The sequence below is a fragment of the Hyperoodon ampullatus genome (genome assembly GCF_949752795.1).
Source record: "Hyperoodon ampullatus genome assembly, chromosome: 9".
NCBI lineage: Eukaryota > Metazoa > Chordata > Mammalia > Artiodactyla > Ziphiidae > Hyperoodon > Hyperoodon ampullatus.
Window position 1 is genome coordinate 22930414 of NC_136922.1, and position 20644 is coordinate 22951057.

Genomic DNA, 20644 nt, shown 5'->3' on the forward strand with positions numbered 1-20644 from the left:
AGGTCTGAACCCTAACCACAGGACAAACACGGTCTGAAACCTGGACCGTTTGCCCTCCTTCTACCCACGGTTTGCGCAGGGCAGTGCGTCTACAACCAAAACAAACTTATTTTGAACACCGGCCGCGAGCACGCGGCGCCGCCAATCATTAACCGCTGGTTCAGGTGGCCCGGCCGGCGCCCTTCATAAGGCGCACGCGGCGCCCAGCGAGCATCGGCCAGCGCGCCGCCGCCACCGTCTAGCGAGCACCGGCTCCTGACCGCCACCGCTGCCTGGCGATGCCCCAAGTCCCCGCTGTCCGCGCCTGGCCGCTTCTGCTCTCGCTGGCCGTTCAGCTCGGCTCAGCCGCTGGCGCTCCCCAGCCCTGGCGCTGCGCGCCCTGCTCCGCCGAGAGGCTGGCGCTCTGCCCTCCCGTGCCCGCCTCGTGCCCGGAGCTCACCCGGCCCGCCGGCTGCGGCTGTTGCCCCACGTGCGCCCTGCCGCTGGACGCCGCCTGCGGCGTGGCCACTGCGCGCTGCGCCCATGGGCTCAGCTGCCGCGCCCTGCCTGGGGAGCCTCGGCCCCTGTACGCCCTCACCCGCGGCCAGGGCGCCTGCATGCCCGCGCCCAGCGCCGAGGCCACAGGTACCAACCGTCTCCCCGCCCGGGTCCCTCCCCTGGGACAGATGGGGTGGGGGACTGGGGCGGGCAGGAGGACTGGGGCGGGCAGGGGGCTGGGGCTGCACCAAAGCCCACAGCCAGTGAGTGGGGAGCCAACCCGGCCAGGCTCAGAGCTTGCAGCCAAAACCTGTAAGGGGAAAGGATTTGTCACCCAGATGAACTCCATCGTTGTGTGGTCCTGCAGGGGGCGCTTAGGATAAGGCAGGACACACACAACTTGGTGGGAGAGCTGGGGGAGGGAGCCCAGACCACCTGGGCAGCCCACTGATGTATAGAAACCCAGAAGAGGGAGGCGATGGGGTGCCCGGGCAGCGGGGTGCCACTCCAGACGCCCCTGGCTCTCCTCCCTGCCAATGCATTAGTTTCCGGGAAGACCCGTAGTGGGAGCCTGTACTGCTGGCCTCCTGGGAGGTGTTTGGAATGTCCTTTGAAATATATGTCCTGTGCAGACAGTATGTGCTTCCCAGATGTTTACAGAACATAATGTGAAAGTTCAGGCTAAAAACTTCACTTGCCATAGAAAAACAGTGGTTGATGTGTGGGCTGCCTCCTCAGAACGTGACAAGCAGAACTTTCCTGAATTTAGCAGTGATTTATTTGTAGTGGGAAGCAGAGGAAATACACCCTCCTCTACCACCTCTCCTTACCTCCCTGTCGGGGCAGCTGTATGTCCAGTGATTCCGTGATTCTTGGCGGAATCTTGTGGCTCTATGCCCTGAGAGGGATCTGCTGGAGAGCATCACCCTTCCAAGGTGGGGACGGTTTTCCTCTGGTTCTCTACCTTCAGAGTCATCTCTGTGGTCCTCAAAGGAGAGGGTGTCCCCCCGGGTTCCCTCAGGAGAGCCAGTTCTCTATCATTCCGTCCATGCACCAAATCCAAACCCTAGGACTCTGCAGGAAATCTGGTGACCCTCCCTCTTCCCAGGGTTGCAAAGAAGTCACTCTGTGGGAAGGCAGAGCCCCTGGAAAAGAAGAGAATAGAGCTGCAATCTAGACCCCACCTCTAAAAAACCCTACCACCTGTTCACAGGGAATTACTAAAATGCCCATTTTATGGAGGGGAAAGCTGAGGACGGGGTCAGGAATTGAATTGTAATCCATGGCTTTCTCAGGGCTCTTCCCGGGCTTTGACAAATGTGCATGTGCCTACTTTAGAGGCAGAAACACAGGACACTCTTGCCATTGGTATTGCTGTTGGGTCATCCCTCTACCTGGAAGCCATCAGAAGTTCCTTTAAAGAGGGAGTAGGCAAAACTCTGGGTCAGCATGACCATCCTGTCCCAGTCCGGTTTTGTGGGAAGGGAAGCAGCTTCAGGGGAGGGGGGCACAGGTGCAGATGCTTCGGTGGGAGGCTCATGGATTTTCGTTTTTCCATTTTCAGAGGCAAAGGACCCTGCCACCTCAGAGAACATGTCCCCTGAGAACTCAGAGATGACCCAGGAGCAGCTTCTGGACAATTTCCACCTGATGGCTGAGTCCAGTGAGGACCTGCCCATCCTCTGGAACGCCATCAGTAATTATGAGAGCATGAGGGCTCTGGAAATCACCGACATCACAGAGCGGAAGGTGAGAGACTCGGGGTAGGTGGAGCCTCTAGCTTGAATCTGCTGGGCCCTGTAGGTCTGGTCCTGAGCCCTGGATATAAACAAGTTGCTTCCCAAAGCCTAACAGACATTTCTCAGCTTAGCTTTGGGAGCATTTAACCCAAGGGCTTTCAGCAGAGGAGCCCTCTGGATGGAAAGAAAATGCAGTTCGTGCTGTGCAACCTTAGCTATATTACTTCACATCTCTGAGCTCATCTCTAAAATAAGGATATCAGACTGGCAGTGTCTAAAGAGCACTGAGCTAGTCTTAACATCCTCCTCCCCCATCCCATCTTCCCCCCACTTTTTAAGAAATTGTGGTAAAATATTCATAACATAAAATATAGCATTTTAATCATTTTAAAGTATAAAGTTCAGTTACATTAAGTACAGTCACATTATTCTGCCACTATCTATCATGACCGTCCATCTTGAGCACTTTTTCATCTTCCCAAACTGAAGCTCTATCCCCATTAAGCACTAACTCCCTTGTAACATGTTAATTGATGTAAGTTTTCAGTCCTACCACTTGAGGGCGACAAAGAATTAAAGTTGGAGTGACTTGGGTTCATCAGTGAAAAAAAGAAAGAAAATCACTTCTAAAAACATGCATACCCAGAAAAGTGGAGATTGAACCATTTTCTAGACACTTCAGAGTTTAAGCTTGAAATGATGACAAATAGAGAAAAGTTCATGCTTATCTCAGATTGTCCAGATGAATGCCTTAATGCTCAACGAATTTGGTTCGTGTGAACTAACCTTGTAGATTACAGAGGAACGTTGTTCAAAATTTAGAAATCTCTGCTACTAAGTTCTCCATTCACAGAGTTGTGCCCCTTCTCCTTTCAACCAGATGACTGGTGCCAGAATTACTCACGGTGGGCAGGAGAGTCGGAGAGCTCATGGCATTGGTGATGCTCTTGTCTCCTGCAAGTGTTTAGTGAATGTTCAGTGAGGGAGGGCATGGGGATCCCATCCTTTATCTTAACAACTCAGAACAGAGACTAACCATCCTCCTTTTATAGGTGAGAGAGTGAGGCCCAGGGAAAGTGGGTCCAGGCCTGTCCTCAGAGCCCACACAAAACCTCTTACATCCGCTCCCGTTTTAGGCTAATAATACACTGTTTCTTGTCATTGATCCCAACGTCAAATTTTTCTTTCAGGAGCCCTGCCAGCGAGAACTCTACAAAGTGCTGGACAGATTAGCCAGGGAGCAGCAGAAGGCAGGAGACAAACTTTACAAATTTTATCTGCCAAACTGCAACAAGAATGGATTCTATCACAGCAAACAGGTATGTGCATCCTCACGCGACAGCCCCTGATGCCCACACCCCAGCCAAGCGCCAGCCTTTCAACAAACAGGGCGTCCAGCTCCAAGTAAGCAAAGTAAAACCACATAACAGATCATATTACGCAAGACCCACCCCTCTGGGAGTAGGAGGCACTAGCCCCCTGGTAGCCTGAAGACCAGCTCAATTCTCAAAGCCTGTGTGCACTCGGGGACCCTGAGCCAAGTGCTACTCCATCACTTAGCAAATCTGAGCAGGTGGGGACCTTCACAGGCCCCTCACATTCTGGATCTCAGTGTCTCACCTGTAGTAGAGAGGAACAGGACAATTCTACTTAGGAAAATGGGTATCTGTTTGGACATCTCTTACTTTTTTTCTCCCTACAAAGGGAAATGAACTTTATAATTAAATATAATAGCATTTTTTTGGCTTGCCAGATAATAAGTGAGATTAAACAAACCAAGACCTAATTTTGAGAAGCCCTTTAGGACTCAGTGAAGCCTAGGTTCTGTGGATATATCTGGGGGAAACTGGGGACCAGGAAGTGCTTTATAACAAACAAGGAATTTGGCAGGGGATACGACAGCAAGGTTGGCCACACATGGGCAGGCTCCCTCGGGGCTCAGCAGCTGTGCCGTAGGGGCCATGAAGCAGACAGTTGTGCACACGCTGTACCGTTCAACACATGCGTGACATCCTTATTGCACTGGGAACTTGCCCTTAGTCTCCATTTTACGAGGAGAACCAGGACGGTGTAGGATTTGCCCTCAGTCATGGTCACGGCCGGTTGGGGGTGCCCACGGCCTGGCTCTCAGCTGCCACGCCCTCCACATGGCACTGGGCAGCACGGAGCTCCACCACCCTCTCAGCTTCACAGGGGCTGCTCTTGACCTTGCTTCTTTTCTTTGCAGTGTGAGACATCCCTGGAAGGAGAGCCTGGGCTCTGCTGGTGTGTCTATCCTTGGAGCGGGAAGAAGATCCTGGGGTCCATGGCAATCAGAGGGGACCCCAAATGCCATCAGTATTTTAACTTACAGAACTGAAAGCAGATGCAATATGATCCATTCCTTCACATGAAATATTTAAGTACATATGATATTTATACTCTGGAATACACACACACTTTTATATATATATAGATGTATATGTATATATATAGGAATTACTTTTTATACTGCACATATTACTTGATATATAAAGCTGTAGTTTATTTATTCACCATAAATTTATTTTTTTCTACACAGTAACTTGTGTTATATTAATTTATATATCATGAAACACTTCCCATCATGTTGTATATAAATACTTGTATTTTAGCTCTTCAGAGGTTCATGCTTCTGTCTTAAAGAGCATAGGAAAATACTACCTAGAAAATGCAAAATCAAATGTGTAGCAGTGATTTTCTTTAAGTGGTTTGATGGAGGATGGTTAAGCTGTGCTTAAGAATGATTTACTCTGTTTATTCCATGTATCCGTGTTTAGCGTAAATTTGCAGGGAAACTTAAGTGTTGATTATGTAGTCAAAACTACATGTGATGGTGTTGCTACATGTTAAAATATGTATTGGAGATATAGTCAAACACATGAACACAGTGTAAACACGTTGGAATAAATATCCCGCACTGGAACATTGCTATTGTCATGGACATTTGTTGAACATAATGTCTTCTTCCTTCCTGAATTCCATCCATCACCGTCACCTCCCCTTCCTCATGCAGCGCTGGTGAGTCCAGTCTGCAGGCTCCTGGTCCCCACTGCTGGCACGTCTGCCCTGCCCACTGAGGGCTCCCACGCCCGGGGCACCCCTCCCTCCCTCTGCGGGCCCTAACCTCTCCACTAGCTCCTCCCCTTCCTCTTGTAAATAGACCAGGGTTTCTTCTACCTTAAATGCAAGACAGAATCACTTCCTTGACTTCTCCCTCACCCGTCTCCTCTCTGACTCTGCCCAGCCTATGTCCCCTGCAGGGCTTCAGGGGTGCCCTCCAGGGCAGCACCCTGCTTGCCCCTCTGTTTGCACGACTAAGACCTGAGCCCAAGACATGGGTCCTCTGCAACGTGGATTCCTTCTTTCTTAACCTGCTACCTGCTTGCTCTTCCTGACCCCCATGTCTTCCTGCCCTGCCGACTGCTCCTTCCTCTTCTCCCCCTGGATGGGCATCTCATCCATCCCAGCAGATCCCGACTGGCCCCTCCCTGCTCTGGGCTCCAGCTCCCTTATCTTGGGTCTCCCTCTTCACCCCCTGACCCCCCCAGCTGCCATCCTCCCCTTGCCGAGCCCGCAGGGCTCACGGCAAACTCAGCCCTCAGATGCATCATTCAAAATATATCAGCCCGATGTGGGTCAGCCACGGCCCCATCCCACCCTGCTAAAAATAGCCGCGTGGTCATCGTCGTGGTCACCGTTATCCTGCGATGGCAATGGGAGCTTTTCTCAGCACTTCAGTCCCCACGAGGGCCCTGTAGGACCCAGCCTGAGGGTCTGGACTGCACCTACCCCTCAGGTGTGGGCTCAGGAGCGGAGCTGGAGAAGGTGGACTTCCCTCCCCACGATGCGCAGGAGGTGACTTCTGGGCAAAATTAAAGCGACACAACTCTAAACTTGAAGGCACTGGCAGAGCAGCACCTACAGAGGGTTCTCAGTCTCAACTGAAGCTGGGGGTATCCATCCACCTTGACCATGGCATGTTTGGGTGGTTAGTCAAAAGTATCAGTTAAACTACATAAGTATCCATATGGTCTTAGATGGGGGAGGGGGTGGGGGTGGGGGCAGCTCTGTCTAGTCCCAGGGCTTCTGGACACGCTCTCATGTAGCAGTCATGACTGGCAACAGTGTCTCATATTTCCAGTTCCAGTTCCTTTCAAACGAATCAGGAGTTGATGGGCATTTGGGAGGCAATCTGAGTTAAGAGTCCTTCACGATTCTAGTGTCCCCATCTTTTATTGTTGTTGCATCCACCTGATTCTCCAGCAGCTTCTCAGCAGCTCCCTTGGGTCAATCCTATGCATAGACAGGATGGCTCTTTCTGCTCACACATAAAAGTCATGCACCCACATGTTGAGTATGTAGTCACAACAGCAAGTCCCATGGGTTCACACAGGTCTGGGGGTAAATGGGCTCCAGAGAGAGCTCCTGGTGGGGACAGAAGGATCTCTGCTCCAGCCGTGTTTGGAATCTATTCCACGTCTGATCCAGGCCATAAGCGTTATTAATAGGATGGTTTCTGTGGCCGGGTCAGGCCCAGAGCATTGCTGCACTTAGTCCTGAGAGCAAGCAGAGGCAGAAGGTCCACACGGAACCCCTCCCATGAAATCATCCTGCTCGTCATGCTTTTGCCTCTGTGGGTCTAAATTGGGACAGCACTTGCCTACTTCCAAGCTTGGGAAACTCTCAAATCTGAGGCAGGTAGAGCAGTGCTTAGAAGGAAATTTACAGCTATTAAATGCCCCTATTATTTATTAATAGGGGCATTAAAAATCTCAAAAAAACTTTATGACACTGGAAAAGGAAGACCAAACCAAACCTAAGTCAAGCAGAAGGAAGGAAATAATAAAAATTAGAGTGTAAATAAATGAAATAGAGAACAGAAAATCAACAGAGAAAAATCAAGGAAACCAAAAGCCTGTTCTTTGAAAAGATCAACATAATTGACAAACCTTTAGCTATATTGACCAAGAAAAAAGACTCAAATAACTAAAATCAGAAATGAAACAGGGGACATTACCACCAATTTTACAGAAATAAAAAGGATTATAAAGGAATATTATGGACAATTGTACACTAACCAATTGGATTACTGAAATGAAATGGAAACATTTTGAGAAATACGTGAACTACCAAAACTGACACAAGAGGAATCAGACAATCTGATTAGACCTATAACAAGTGAAATGATTGAATTAGTGAAGAAAAAACTACCCACTAATAAAAGCTGAGATGGCTTCACTGAGGAATTCTACTTAACATTTAAAGAGTATTAATTCTTTAAAACTCTTCTAAAATTTAGAAGATGAGAAAACACTTCTCAATTCATTTTATGAGCCTACATTCATAAAAGTTTTACCCTGATTCCACACCAAAGACATCACAAGAAAAGACAACTACAGAGAAAAATCTCCTATGAATATGGACACAAAAATCCTCAACAAAATACTAGCAAACTAAGTCCAGCAACATATTAAAATAATCATTCACCATGACCAAGTGGGACTTATCTCAGGAATGCAAGGTTGTCTTAACACCCTAAAATCAATTAATGCAATAAACCATACTAATAAAATAAAAAAACCAAAAATCACATGATCATCTCAATAGACTCAGAAAAAGCATTTGATAATATCCAACACCCTTTCATGATAAAAACACTCAACAGACTAGGAACAGAAGGAAACCTCCTCAAGCTGACAGAAGGTATCTAGGAAAACACCACAGCTAATGTCATAGTTAATGGTGAAAGTCTATATGCTTTCCCCCTAAGATCAGAAACAAGACAAGCATGTCTGCTCTCATGACTTCTCTTCAACACTGTAGCCAGGGAAATTAGGCAAGAAAAAGAAATAAAAGGCATTCAGATATAGGCAGAAGTAGAACTATATCTGTTTGAAGATGACATGATCTTATACGAAAAAAATTCTAAATAATCCACTAAAAGACTATTAGAACTAATAAATGAGTACAACAACATTGCAGTATACAAGCTCAATATATAAAAATTAATTGTATTTCTATATGCTTGCAATAAACAATCAAAAAATGAAATTAAGAAAATTTCACTCACAGTAGTGTCAAGAATAAAATACTTAGTAGTATATTTAACAAAAGAAATACAAAATTTATATTCTGAAAACTACAAAATCTTTTTGAAAGAAATTAAAGAAGATCTAAGTAAATGGAAAACACACCATGTTCATGTATCAGAAGACTTGACATTGTCAACATGGCCATACACCCTAAACTGACCTACAGATTAAGCACAACCCTTTTCAGAATCTCAGTGACTTCTTTGTAGAAACTGACAAGCTGATTTTAAAATTCATATGGAATTGCAAGGGTCACAGAATAGCCAGTGTTTTTATTGAAGTGATACAATAACTTTCCTCTTCTCTTCAAACCTATTTGTTATATTTTTGTTTCCAAAGGAAACTAATCTACTTTTTTGTTTACTTTTTGTTACAACTGTGAATTCATAATGTCCCAGGGTAATGGCCACTCTCTCAGATGATGTGTGACGGTCTGTGTCTACATCTGAAGTTCAAGAACACAGGTGCAGGTGAAGGATGAGCCAAATGGACAGCGTCCAGTACCAGAAGTCTGCGTCTGGTCATTCTTACTCTCCCCTGACCAGGGAGGAGCTCTGGGGGAGGACATTCCTGGTGGTCACTTCCCAGTGTAGAGAGGGAGACCTGGAAGGGATAATCTGAACTTGGTACATTATCACTGGTGTCTGGCAGTGTCTGCCCTGCCTGGATTTCACTCCTCAGGACACCTGGACCAGGTGTTTGTGTAGGTGTAGGGCAGGTACTGAGGGCACTAGTGGGGACAGGGCCACAGCAGCCTGTCCCTTTGGTTTATGCTACAGCACTGCCGGCTGCCTCCTGCCTCACCCCCTTAAAATCATCTCTGGCTGCCATCTGTCTTCCCAGGGGCTTCGCTGTTTCCAATGACCTTGAAATTCTCCTTCAGGAATCCACAGCCACCTTACTGGAGGTGCCTGCGGTGTTTCCGGGGCTCGTCTGATGTGCCTCTCAACCTGAACTTGTACAGAGGTCCCAAGTCCCCCCCAAACTGTCTTCTCCTGTTTGCTTCCTCAGTGGAAATGCTGCTTTAGTTGCTCAGACTTGCTGTCATTCCTGACATTCTACGTCCACCTTCTCACCCTCACATCCAGTCCATGCCTTATCTGCAAAATATGTGCTGACTGGACCACACCTCAGCCCCCCAGGGCAGCGCTGGTCTGATCCACAGTCTCCAGGTTGAGGTCTCCCAGGCCTTGGCTTCTGTGGAGCCGCTGGACCAGCCTGTCACAGCTGAACAAGGTCACCACCCCTCTGCAGCCTCCCAGGCCCCCATTCACTCAGCACAAATGCCAGGGCTCTGGGGTCCCGACCTGCCCGCTCTCCGGCTGCAGCTCCATCTCCCCCCATCCACCCACCTCGTCCTGCCTCGGGCAGGGATACTGGGTGGCTCCCCGCTCAGGCTCCGGGGGCCCGCTCCCTCACTGCCCCCAGTCCCCTCTCAGCTATGCCTTCCTTCACTAGCTTTTCCAAATTAAACAAACCCCCCAAAATATGCCTCCCCCGCCAACAACAATAACAAAAGAACATTCACTGCAGGCTTTTTAATATTAAGAAGGGGACATACAGATTCTCACGTCCGATGCTGAGAATGGTAAAGAGGTTATGATAAGTTTTACCCTGAGACAGACGTTGTGGGTCCATTCAAAAAACGCTGAGGTACACTAAAAAAGAAGTAAGTGAGACAGGCTGGGACCTGGGACCAGGGACACTTGGCTGCAGTGCTTGCACCTGCACAAATGTCTCCTCGAGCAATAGAATAAATACAAAGAAACTGTAAGGGACTAAAAATAACTGCACGCATGCGCAGTTGGGGGGCACGTATGAACAATAAGATACAAAAAGGCCACAAACCAACCGCCCTTTCTGAGGTGCCAGGAGCAAAAGCGGGGTGCTGCACACGATCCCAGCACACGGCACCAGCAAGGGGGTGCGCAGATCACCGAAGCCACCCCTCCGGCCCCACCCAGCCATCGGCCCCCACCCTCACCCCACTGAAGGGACCAGCTCCGCCCGTGCCTTGGGGGGCGAGCAAGGGCACAGGTTACTTGTTCTCAATCGCTGTCCTGCCGCAGGGGCCCCAGCCTGAATTTCTCATCTGGACTCTTATCAATTTCTATTACTTAAAAAAGAGTCCAAGGACCCACGTCGGTAGCAAAGGGTAGGGAAATCAGCAGCAAGGACGCCGCTGGACGATCCGCGTCCCCCTCTGTTTTCCCGCGCACTCGTCTCCCATGGGCTGCAAGTCCCACTGGCTCGCCTCGTTTACTTTGTTTCTCTACAAGAGCAGTAATCCTGCGTGTTCTGTGCACTGCGTGCAGACCGTGCCAGGACAAAAGCCGTAGACTGTATTGCGGGTGGAACGCGGGGCCAGGAGAGGAGGCCAGGCCATCCCCGAGGTTTGGGGGTACGTCTGGGCCGTGGAGACGAGCTGTGGGAATGGGAGCCTGAGATGCTCGCGGGAGCAGACCCCACCCTCTAACTTTGGAAGCAGATGCCTCCCCGGGCAGTGGGCCACCTGCCACACGGAAGCAGCACACTTTTCTAAATAAAAAGGAATCCATTCATGGTCACTACGAGGTTGTTGAAACTGTAATGAAATAGACATAAAATAAGGACATCATCTACATTCACAGTGTAACCAGGTTACCGTTTTGGTGCCTTTCCAATCAGTTTTATGTGTGTGTATGTGTATGTCTCTGTGTGTGTGTGTGTGTACGCAATATAATTGCATTTTGCTCCTCCTTTATCCCACCATGAGCTTCTTTCTGTATTATTACCATCAAACACATTTTAGTAGTGGTATAATATTCCTTTCTGTGGATGTATTTCAGTTTAATATCCTCGTGCTCTCTGGGCACATCCCCTATTGTGCCTTTAGGATACGTTTCTGGAGAGGAATGGTTGGTTCAAGGACTTTTGAACATATGAAAAAATGGCCTTGGACAGGTTGCCTCATCACTGAAGCCCCGTTTCATGACACCCTCGTCAGTACCCGTGATTGGCAATTTTCCAGTGTATTTGCTAACTGAACCCTGGTAAGGGGTTGCCATAGCAACAGCATGGCCTTGGCCCTGGTGAGTGGGGAGCCCAGATCACTCATTTCTTTGTGCCCTTGGGGGATGGTGGCTTCGGACTCATGGTACTTGGGGCTGGTGAACCTGGGAGGACCGCCCAGAACCGGAGACTCACTGCAGACCTGACGGGTGCCAGCAAGGCCGCAGGCTGGCTCCTTGGGTTCTCTTGCCAGAGATGGAAGTAGGTTAAGTTCTGACTACAGTCGGAACGTCATTGCCCTCTGGATTATATCGTAACACAAAACCCGCAACCGGTCACTAACAAGGGGAAGGGGATTTCTTTATGGTAAAAACTTTATTTACTATTTATAAATACATTGCAAGACGAACTTTTCAAAAATACCTTTTTTTTTTCTCAAAAACTTAATTAAAAAAATAAAGGAAAGCTAATAGGTAGGCAGAACATCTTGAGATCCCTTTGTGTTCTCCAGGAGGGCTGTGTGCAGCGTTCATCCAACCAGAGAGGCTGCAGTGGGGCGGCCGAGGGCCCCTCCCCACTCTCCTGCCAGACCTGGAGGGTGGCCTCAGGGAGAGTGGCTGCGCCCTGTGCACGAGCCCCCTCCCTCCGTCGTGGCCGTGTTTATATTCTCTAGCATTGCTTACAATTCGTCTAGGATTATCTAGTATAGGTGCTATCATATTTGGACGATGACGTATACACTGTGAACAGTCATGAAGAGGGTATTCTCTCTGCGTGTACGTGTGACTTAGAAAGAAAAGGAGGAAGTCCAAGTGCAGCAAGCAAGGGGGATTCTCTGTGTTCTCCCAGTGTCCTCGACTGGCTCCCCAACAAGCCATTCGTCTTCCAGGTTAGATAGAATCATTATTTTTTACATTGTGCCAAGGAGGACAAAAGGGGAGAGATGAAAATAAACCTCTTTTGTCTTTAAGGAGCTTATCCTCAAGAATACACTTGCTCTTGAATTGTTGAGTGGGAAAACACTATTTTCTGCAGTCATTGGAGAACCAGGCTATTATTTGTGATGCCTCTGGCTGTCACCCTGCCCCCCTGCCCCATGGGGCCTCAGCAAAGGCTGTGTCTTCAGGAAGCTGCCTGACAAAGAAGGGTCAGAAATCCCCACCTTTGTAGGTTCCCAGAGTTCCCTAGAACATTCTTGGTCATTATTATTATTTTTTGTGTGTGTGTGCAAGATTCCACCTTATTCTCTCCACTAGTTTCCAAGCAGTGCAGGTCCCTTGAAGATACAAAGTATCTTCTTGGTCCAGGGACCCTGGCCCTTGCTTCAAAGACGTAGCTCCAGGTGGGTGCGTCGTGATGTGCGGGCATCAGAGGGCAGGGCGTTCCTCTTCTCGATGAGGCCTTGTCTCATCTTCATGTGGGGACGAAGCGCGCGTCTACATAAGCAACACCGTCGCTAAGGCATGAAGTGGAGGCTTGGCTGCGTCGGCAAACACATGGGGAGGGTTCCAGGGCGGTGTGAGCTACGGCCACGCCGTGCTTGAGCTTACAGGTATTTTTATAGGAAGCAACAAGAAGAATCAAACTGCGTTTCACTGACTACTGGAAAGTGGAAAGATGCCAAGTTCACCATTTGGAAGAAAACTAGGCATTTCAAACATCTCTTTCTAAACTTTGGTTTAAAAAAAAAAATCAATTCACCACAAAAAGAAATCGAAATCGAGGCTGTAGCCAGCTGCTGACCATGTCCTTGGCAGTCTTTTGTGCAAAATAAGGCATATTTGAGCTCCACATGAACTAAAACAGAAAGAAAAAGGAATGTATTGAAATAACTCCCCCCAAATCAAAAGGGCTCAGGGCCCACGCTGGGATCATCAGGCATGATACCCAGGCAATTGGCAGGGTAGAGGCTCATTCCACACTTTTTAACAAAGCAGAGAACCCCATGAGACGCCCACGGTGTTCACTAACATAATCACCCTAAAATTACAATTATTTTTTCCAACTTGCAAGGAAACAGAACTTATCACTAAAAATGACAGCTTCTTCTGTTTACTTAAATTTGTCTTGAGACGATGAAATATATTTATCTTTTTTCCCCCAATAGCTCTCTCATTTATGAAAAAAGATTTTTAAATATGATTTCATTCTTTCACGTGATGGTTTGAAATTTCTTTTCATGTTAGATTTACATAAACTTTATTAACATGCTATTAATCATAGACTCTCAGAATAGCCATAATGTATTTTACGGGGAAGAAAAAGCCACGTCTTTTAGAAACACATTCCTTTAACAAGTTCTTTTGGATGAAAACAGTTTACATGTGAAGATCAATGAACCATCAGGCTCATGAGGGGAAAAGCTTAACTTTGGAAATCTTATATTGTGTATGAATGTTTAAGTGTTCTAAGTTCTTTAAAATGAGGCAATGCTATATTAAAATGGATAACCAACAAGGACCTACTGTATAGCACAGGGAACTCTGCTCAATATTCTGTAACAACCTAACTGGGAAAAGAATTTGAGAAAGAATAGATACATGTCTATGTATAACTGAATCACTCTGTTGTACACCTGAAACTAACACAACGTTGTTAATCAACTATACACTAATGTAAATAAAAAGTTAAAAAAAATGAGGTTAAGTATCTCTAAGACAAACTGGCCACAGACCCTCTTTCCTGCTCTGGTTTGGGCGGGTTGAGGGCTCTGTCTCGTGTGGGTCTGTCCTCCAGGCCAGTGCCGCTTCTGGGTCGCCAGCCCTTGGGATCTACAGATGCCCCTCCCACCAGGCTGGGTCCTGCACCCCCTCAGATCCCACTGGTGCCCAGGACTTACGTGGTCGCAGTCTACTTGCTCTCCATGCTGTAGCAGTGCACGTCCCCTTTCCCCTTCACGTCGAAGCCCGGGAGGGGCTGCCCGTACTTATCCACGCACCAGCAGAAGCCCCGCTTCCTGCCTTTGGAAGGGCGGCACTGTGGGCAGAGCACAAATGATCCAGTGAGCCCCAGGGAGGCCCTGCCAAGGGGGTGCTGACGACGGGGGCAGGTGGTCAGCACCCAGGATGGTTTCCCAGCACGGCCTCTGCTATGCCAAGGAAGCACAACTGATCAAGGCCTTGTGTGCACAGCGTGTGTCTGGGGACTTGTTGGGCAGGTATGAGTGCCTCAAGAAAGCAGGGGTCCTGGTGGTTTTGTGTCCCTCAGGGTCTCGCTGGGGTGGACATTGGACCCTGTTGGTCCTACAGGTCTATCTGCTGAATGGGGGGAATGATAATGTCCCACCTGCCCTGGGCTTGTCACATTTGGGTCTTTCAGAGAACACCCCGAGCTGTGTATATGGTACCTTCTCAGGGTGCGTTTGCTGAATAAGTGACTGATAGAAATATATGAAAAGGCAAAGAGACCAGTGGCCACTGAACAGGATGGGGCCCTCTAATCGAGGCCACTCCCACCAGCACTTTGAACATGGCCCTGTGTTCTGTGACTAATTCCGTAGACACTGAGGTAGGAGTCATCCAATTAGGAAGTCCATTGAGATGCTCACATAGCGTGATCTGAAATCTACAGAGGTACACTCAGTATGCCTTAAAATAACAATGTATCTGATCCTTTACAGCGGGTCACCACCAGGAAGGCACGGGTGTGGAAGGGACCAACATGGGACCTCAGGGTAAGCTTCCTGCCACAGGACCTCACGTCAGGCTTCTTGGAAATTCTCTACAATAGTTAATAAAAACATCCCTCCACGGTGCAGTGCTATCGTGTCTGGGTCCCTCTATAGCTAGTAAAAGGCTCCAGGGAGGCCTCGAATTGCTCTGTGGGTCGGGAGGGAGAAGCGGACGGCGGGAAGATACCAGGAGTTAGGGATTCAGGGGAAGCCCCTCAGAGGTCTTGGCCGTGGCAGGGACCGTGAGCCACGGCGGCAGCCAGAGCACTTGGGTGGAGGGCTGGTCTCTCCTCCGCATGAGCGGACGGTGGGAGAGAAAGGAGCTGCGCGGACAGTGCTCACCTGCTTTTTCTTGTAGAAGCCCTTCTTGTCGCAGTTGGGAATGTGGATGCCCCTAGGGCTGAGCATGTTCAGGAACTTGAGATGGTTCAGTGTGTCCTCCATTTCCCGGCGGCAGGGCCCCTGGGGAGGAAAAAACACAGGTTACCTGGGAACTCCCTGTGTGACAAAACCCTGCAACGCCCAGGGAACTGGCCACGTGCCCCTGAGCGTCTCTGCCCGACTTAGCGGTCACCGTTCCCACGCAGCTGCCAACCGGGGCTCCCTGTCTCTCTTGTGACTCCCCAGAGCGAGGCACAGAACTGGGACAGGGACCCACAGGCCAGGACACTCAGAGGCCACGTGAACACCTCTTGGGAGAACAGCTCTCTGCCCTGCAGGGGCCTGGAGGGCAGCACACTGATTCTCAGAAGATCTTTGCCATAGGGGAGGGTCAATATCCCTTCTGTAAGGAGGGGCTCTTGGCTGTCCGCTCAGTCAGCAGGACCACCGGAATAACCGCCGGCGCCCTTGAGTAAAGAGCAACCCTGTGATCTCCAGATGCCCAGGCCGGGCAGCCCCACCCTCATCAGCAAGAGGAAAAGCGCTCACATATTCCGTCTCACGCTTGGACTCGGATGAGAAGTTCTGCGTGTCTGTGCTCTGAGACTCATAGTCGACCTTGTAGCGCTGGCTGTCCTTGGCGTGTCCTTTCTTGATGACGTCCATCTTGGTGTGGATGGGGTGGAATTTGGAGTCGGGCACCCTGTGCGTGCTGGTCAGGGCCTGGTTCTCTGTGCTCCCCATGCTGTGATCTTCCTCTGACTCACTGCCATTTCCTTGAAAGACACAAGGGAGGCACAGACTTGAGGGTCATTGACATTGAACGACGAATCTTACCTTTTTGACCAAGTCCGAACCAAATGGAAATGTGATTCAACAATTCCGAGTAAGTTTAGAAAAACACCTGGAAAAAGTATTATTCCATAATACTAGTGGTGAATGGTACTCCCTTGGCATCTTTTAAAAATGAAATCTGACACGTGCTATTACAAAGTAGGTGCAGCTGAAGAAAAATGCTTTTCATGCTCTCAGCGTTCAAGTACCTCTCATCCTCCACCAGGAGGGGGCAGACCCGAGCCAGGGACGGCTCCGAGGCCCACTCAGAAATCCCTCAGGGATGCCCCAGTGAGGGCCTCCCACGTGTGGACCTGTGGACAAGCACATCCTCTGCCCCACCGGCCCTGCTGAATCAGAAGCGCTGGGGCGATGGCAAAAACCTGGGAGTCACCAAGCCCCAGGGATTCTGATTCCAGCCCGTCCTAAGTGCCACCAGGCAAAGGGCTCAGATGGGGAAACTGAATTCTCCACAAAGCGCCTTTGCCTCAGGCCCCTGGACTCATGAGGCATGTTTGGTAGTGTTTCATAGGTCTCGCTGTCACATCTCTCACTGTCCGTGCAGGGTCTGGAACACCCAGAAGAGCTGCACAGACCCTGTGGATCCTGGGGCACTATCCTGGGTGAGTCCTTCCTCCCTTGTCTGCACAGGAGCAAATGGGATGAGGACATCACCAAACAAGGCTTAACAATCCTTTGTACCAAAGAGCTTCACTCTGAAAAGGAAACCACTTCCTGCAGATCTCCGACTGTAATCAAACTAATGAAGACACACTTGCTATTGATATTGGAATGTACACAACGTCACTGGGATTTGAACTATACTGACTAAATGTGCAGCTGCTATGGAAGCAGAATGCTCTCTGTTCCTCTTCCAGGATGAACTTGGACCGGCTAAGGGAGAAGGGCCAGTGGGGAGCCCCTTCCTCTTGCCTGGTTCTATGCAGCCAGGTAACTGTCATAGGAAGGCTTCACTCTGATGAACGGAGTCCTGATGCCTCCCCCTCCCGGGTGGGGCTCAGTTTGCTACCTGATCCCGCATCTACTACACCTGGGGTGCCGAGCGCACTGCTCCAGCTGACCTGTTCTCTACTCTCCTGAGAACTGGCCCATCAAGGCGGCAGCCTGCTCACCTGCCTGGAAGCCTGCCAAGGCCTCTGGCTCTAGGCTTCGAGGAGCAAATGTCTAGCTCTGGCTTGGAGAATGCTTCTGGAGGGTTGAGAAGGGCTGAAAGATACTCTGCTTCTGTTGCAGAAGCCCTGCTCTCTCCTGGAAGCTTCTCGGGCAGGTGCACTCACAAGGGTGTCTGGGGAAGTCCCCGTTCTCTCTGGGTTTCGATTTCCTCAACTGGGAAAACAAACAGTTCCATGAAGTGGAGAAGTTGCAAAGTTCCCAAGGGGTCTTGTGTTTGGGGAAGCACAAATTCACCCAGGCCAGCAACCAACAGAGTAAGTTTTTAATTGGTAGACTTTGGTTTCAATTTCCTTTCATCTTAGTTTCATTTTTTTTTTCTTTTTCAGGGAAGTACTGGGGCAAAGGGGCTAAGAATATGTAAATGAATATATTTGCATTTCTTTTCCAAGAACTCTGAGTAATTTCTTAAACTTCCTTGGTTTCTTTCTAATGCCTGCTGAGAGAGGGAGAGAAAACCTTTCTATTTAAGCCACAGATAATTTTCTTAAACTTTTGACTGTTATTTAAATTTACCCCCCCAAGTGGATTTTAGAAGTCACTTAGATCTCTTCATAATTTTATAATAAACCACATCAACCTATACTATGGAGCTACTACGACAGTAATAATTCCCGTTAAAGTCTAGCCAAAAGTTACAACATCTATAAAAACTTCTAAGATCACTTTCTGAATATCCAAAAATGAACGGTAACAGTGAAGTACACACACAGCAAATGCCCCAACTGCCCTGAGAGACAAATGCATCCAGCAATTCTAACCAGTCTACTAGAGCCAGTATATGTTTTAGGCAGTTGTAATTTTACCTTTCCACGAGTCTTGAAAGGAAATAGCTTCACCTGGGAGTGGAAATCTGCAGGTAGGGAAATTATAAGAGGATTTCCATCCTTCTAGCCCCAGATGGGGGCTAGCCCACGGCGGTCTGTCCGGCTGGTGGCTGGAGGTGAGGGCTTTATCTCCTAGCCTTCGGCGACGCGATAAGTTCATTCACATACCTGAGTGAGGCTGGCTAAGCGTGCTTGAAATTTAGAGGGACACCTGCCAACTCCAGAGTCATTTCTTTCTGAACGCCAGGTTGTCCGACCCGGTTCCCACCTCGCTGCTTTTGGGACACCCCCGGGCCTGAAACTGCTTTGCAAACCGTAAGTCTGTGTAAATCAGTATTTTTAAAGCCAGGTACCATTTCCTACAACGTGCCTGCCCACCTTCCCCGTCCAAATCCGCCCTGGCCCATTCCCTGCGCCCCCGGCCCCGCAAGCATCCTCGGCATGGACACGCTCGCTTTTCGTTCGTGGGAAACAGAAGTCGCGGTCCGGAATTGGGCCGCACAGTACACGCCCACGTTTCGGAGCGGCGCCTGCATGAATGGCTTGAGAATCTCCTCCGTCCAGGATCTCCCCATTGACCGTTAACCTCTGCATCCGCTCCCTCCCTGCCCAGGAAATCTATAACCCATTTTCGCCGAAAGCGCTTTACAATTTACAAGAACTCTGCACTCAAAGAACGGAGCGAGTAGAGGGCCGGTTGCGGAGGGTCCCTCCCGCGAGCGCCCTCGCCTCGCGGGGCTTCAGCTTCCCCACGTACAACCCTTGGGGTGGGAAGAGCAGCGAAGTCTCCACAGAGGTACCACCTTTGGCCTTGGCCGAGGGGCGCGCTTCGGCGGCGCACCTGGAGTGGGTAGCTCACCTGGCGCGGGCGTTGCGGGCAGCAGGTAGGCGCGCAGGCGGCCGGCGGCGCTGGCGTTGGCGCAGAGCCCGCGGCCGTCTAGCAGCGCTTGTAGCGGGCGCGGCTCGCCGGGCGGCGGCTGGCAGCGGAGGCCGGAGCCGCAACGCTCGGTGTAGACGCCGCAAGGCTGACCCTCGCGCAGCGCGCACGTCAGGCAGCAGCCGCAGCCCGGCTCGCGCACAAGCTCGGCGCACGGGGGCGCAGGGGGAGGCGGCGCGCACTGGGCCAGGGCACGCGCGTCGCACGGCTCGCAGCGCACCACGGGGCCGGTGCCCGCAGCGCCCGCGCCGGCCCGTGCCGCTGGCGGTCCGTGGAGCAACGCCAGCGCGGTCAGAGCCGCAGTCCAGAGCGCGGGGCGCGTCCGCAGCATGGCACTCGCCGCGAGGATCCGATGCTGGGCTGGCCGGAGGGCGCGGGGACGGGGCGACAGCGAGCGGCGCGAGGATGTGGGAGCGTGGCAGGAAGGGTCCAATCCTCAGCGCGGAGCCGCAGCGCTCGCATCTGGGCAGCCTGGGTGCGCCAGCCGCTATATAGAAGCCGGGTGGCCGAGGACACGCCCCGGAACGGCGCGCCGTCTGCGGGGAGGGGGGGCGGGGGCGGGCCGGCGCGGACCAGGCTCCCCAGGCCCGCGCCTCGCCCTGTGCGGCCTGGCCGAGTGCGGGGGCGCGTAGCGCGCGGCCGCCCGCGCACCTGCTTCGCTCGCTCATGCCCGGCGCCCCCCCCACCCCCCCACCCCTCGGTCCCCGGGAACTCGGCAGCACCACCACCCCCCTGTCCCAGGTGCCTCCGGCCACCCAAGCACCTCGGCCAACCCGGCATCTCCGGCGCCCCAGGCCACCCCAGCGCCCCCCGATCTTGGCCACCCCGTTGCAGCCGCCCTTCTCCCTCTGCGCCCCAGGTTGAGGTCGCTCCGTGGCGAGATGGTGTCAGGGAAACTGGTGAGCGCCGCTCTTCACCGTGTGTACTTGGCAAAGCTTTGCAAAATTTAATTCCTTGGGTCGGGGGATGAATTTCTGAATGAGGATACCCGATTCGCATCGGGGTCTCGGGGAGCCAAGGACTCGGGGTTTTATCATTAGCGCCTACCTTCCCCCCACAAATGCGCATCTGCAGGTGCGCACGTGGTTTTTGTCCTTTCCACGTAACTTCTCAAAGCCGTGAGGGCTCACATTGCCGTCTGTACGCAAGTACCTGGTTAGCAAAGTGGGCCGGCGGCGAATGGGTCCTTAGCAGGGCTTGTCAGAGATTTGACATGACGCCTGTTCTTGTTTTTAGGTATTGTTTTCAAATAGAGCTTACATTCACAACAAAAGAATATAAAAAATAATAAAGCCAGCACTGCTGAAGCGTGATTAATAACCTAACAAAAGAATATAAAAAACAATAAAGCCAGCACTGCTGAAGCGTGATTAATAACCTAAGTCCTTAAAATTGGTGATTTTCACTATCAGTTTTTCAGGTCACTTTGTATTCCTGTACTAAATTTCCTGCGGTGCGTTGAAGTGGAGACTTTGGAATTCTCG

The 20644-nt window shown here is 50.4% G+C and overlaps 2 protein-coding genes across 3 annotated transcripts; one reads left to right on the forward strand and one right to left on the reverse strand.

Annotated features, from left to right (window-relative positions):
• Window positions 1-278: 278 nt before the first annotated feature.
• IGFBP1 (insulin like growth factor binding protein 1) lies at window positions 279-4575 on the forward strand (the record flags this gene model as incomplete). Its single annotated transcript, XM_079711651.1, has 4 exons — window positions 279-624; window positions 2042-2226; window positions 3407-3535; window positions 4444-4575. The coding sequence occupies 4 exons, from the start codon at window positions 279-281 to the stop codon at window positions 4573-4575; spliced, it is 792 nt and encodes a 263-aa protein (XP_079567777.1).
• A 9595-nt stretch (window positions 4576-14170) lies between these two features.
• Window positions 14171-19491, reverse strand: IGFBP3 (insulin like growth factor binding protein 3; the record flags this gene model as incomplete). 2 transcript variants are annotated; one of them, XM_079711747.1, is made up of 4 exons in its annotated part: window positions 14171-14296; window positions 15333-15452; window positions 15921-16147; window positions 19083-19491. In XM_079711747.1, 4 exons carry the CDS (start codon window positions 19489-19491, stop codon window positions 14171-14173), a joined length of 882 nt encoding a protein of 293 aa, XP_079567873.1. The 2 variants fall into 2 exon arrangements, with proteins under 2 accessions (XP_079567873.1, XP_079567872.1); XM_079711746.1 differs by having other exon boundaries at window positions 19065-19491.
• Window positions 19492-20644: the final 1153 nt, after the last annotated feature.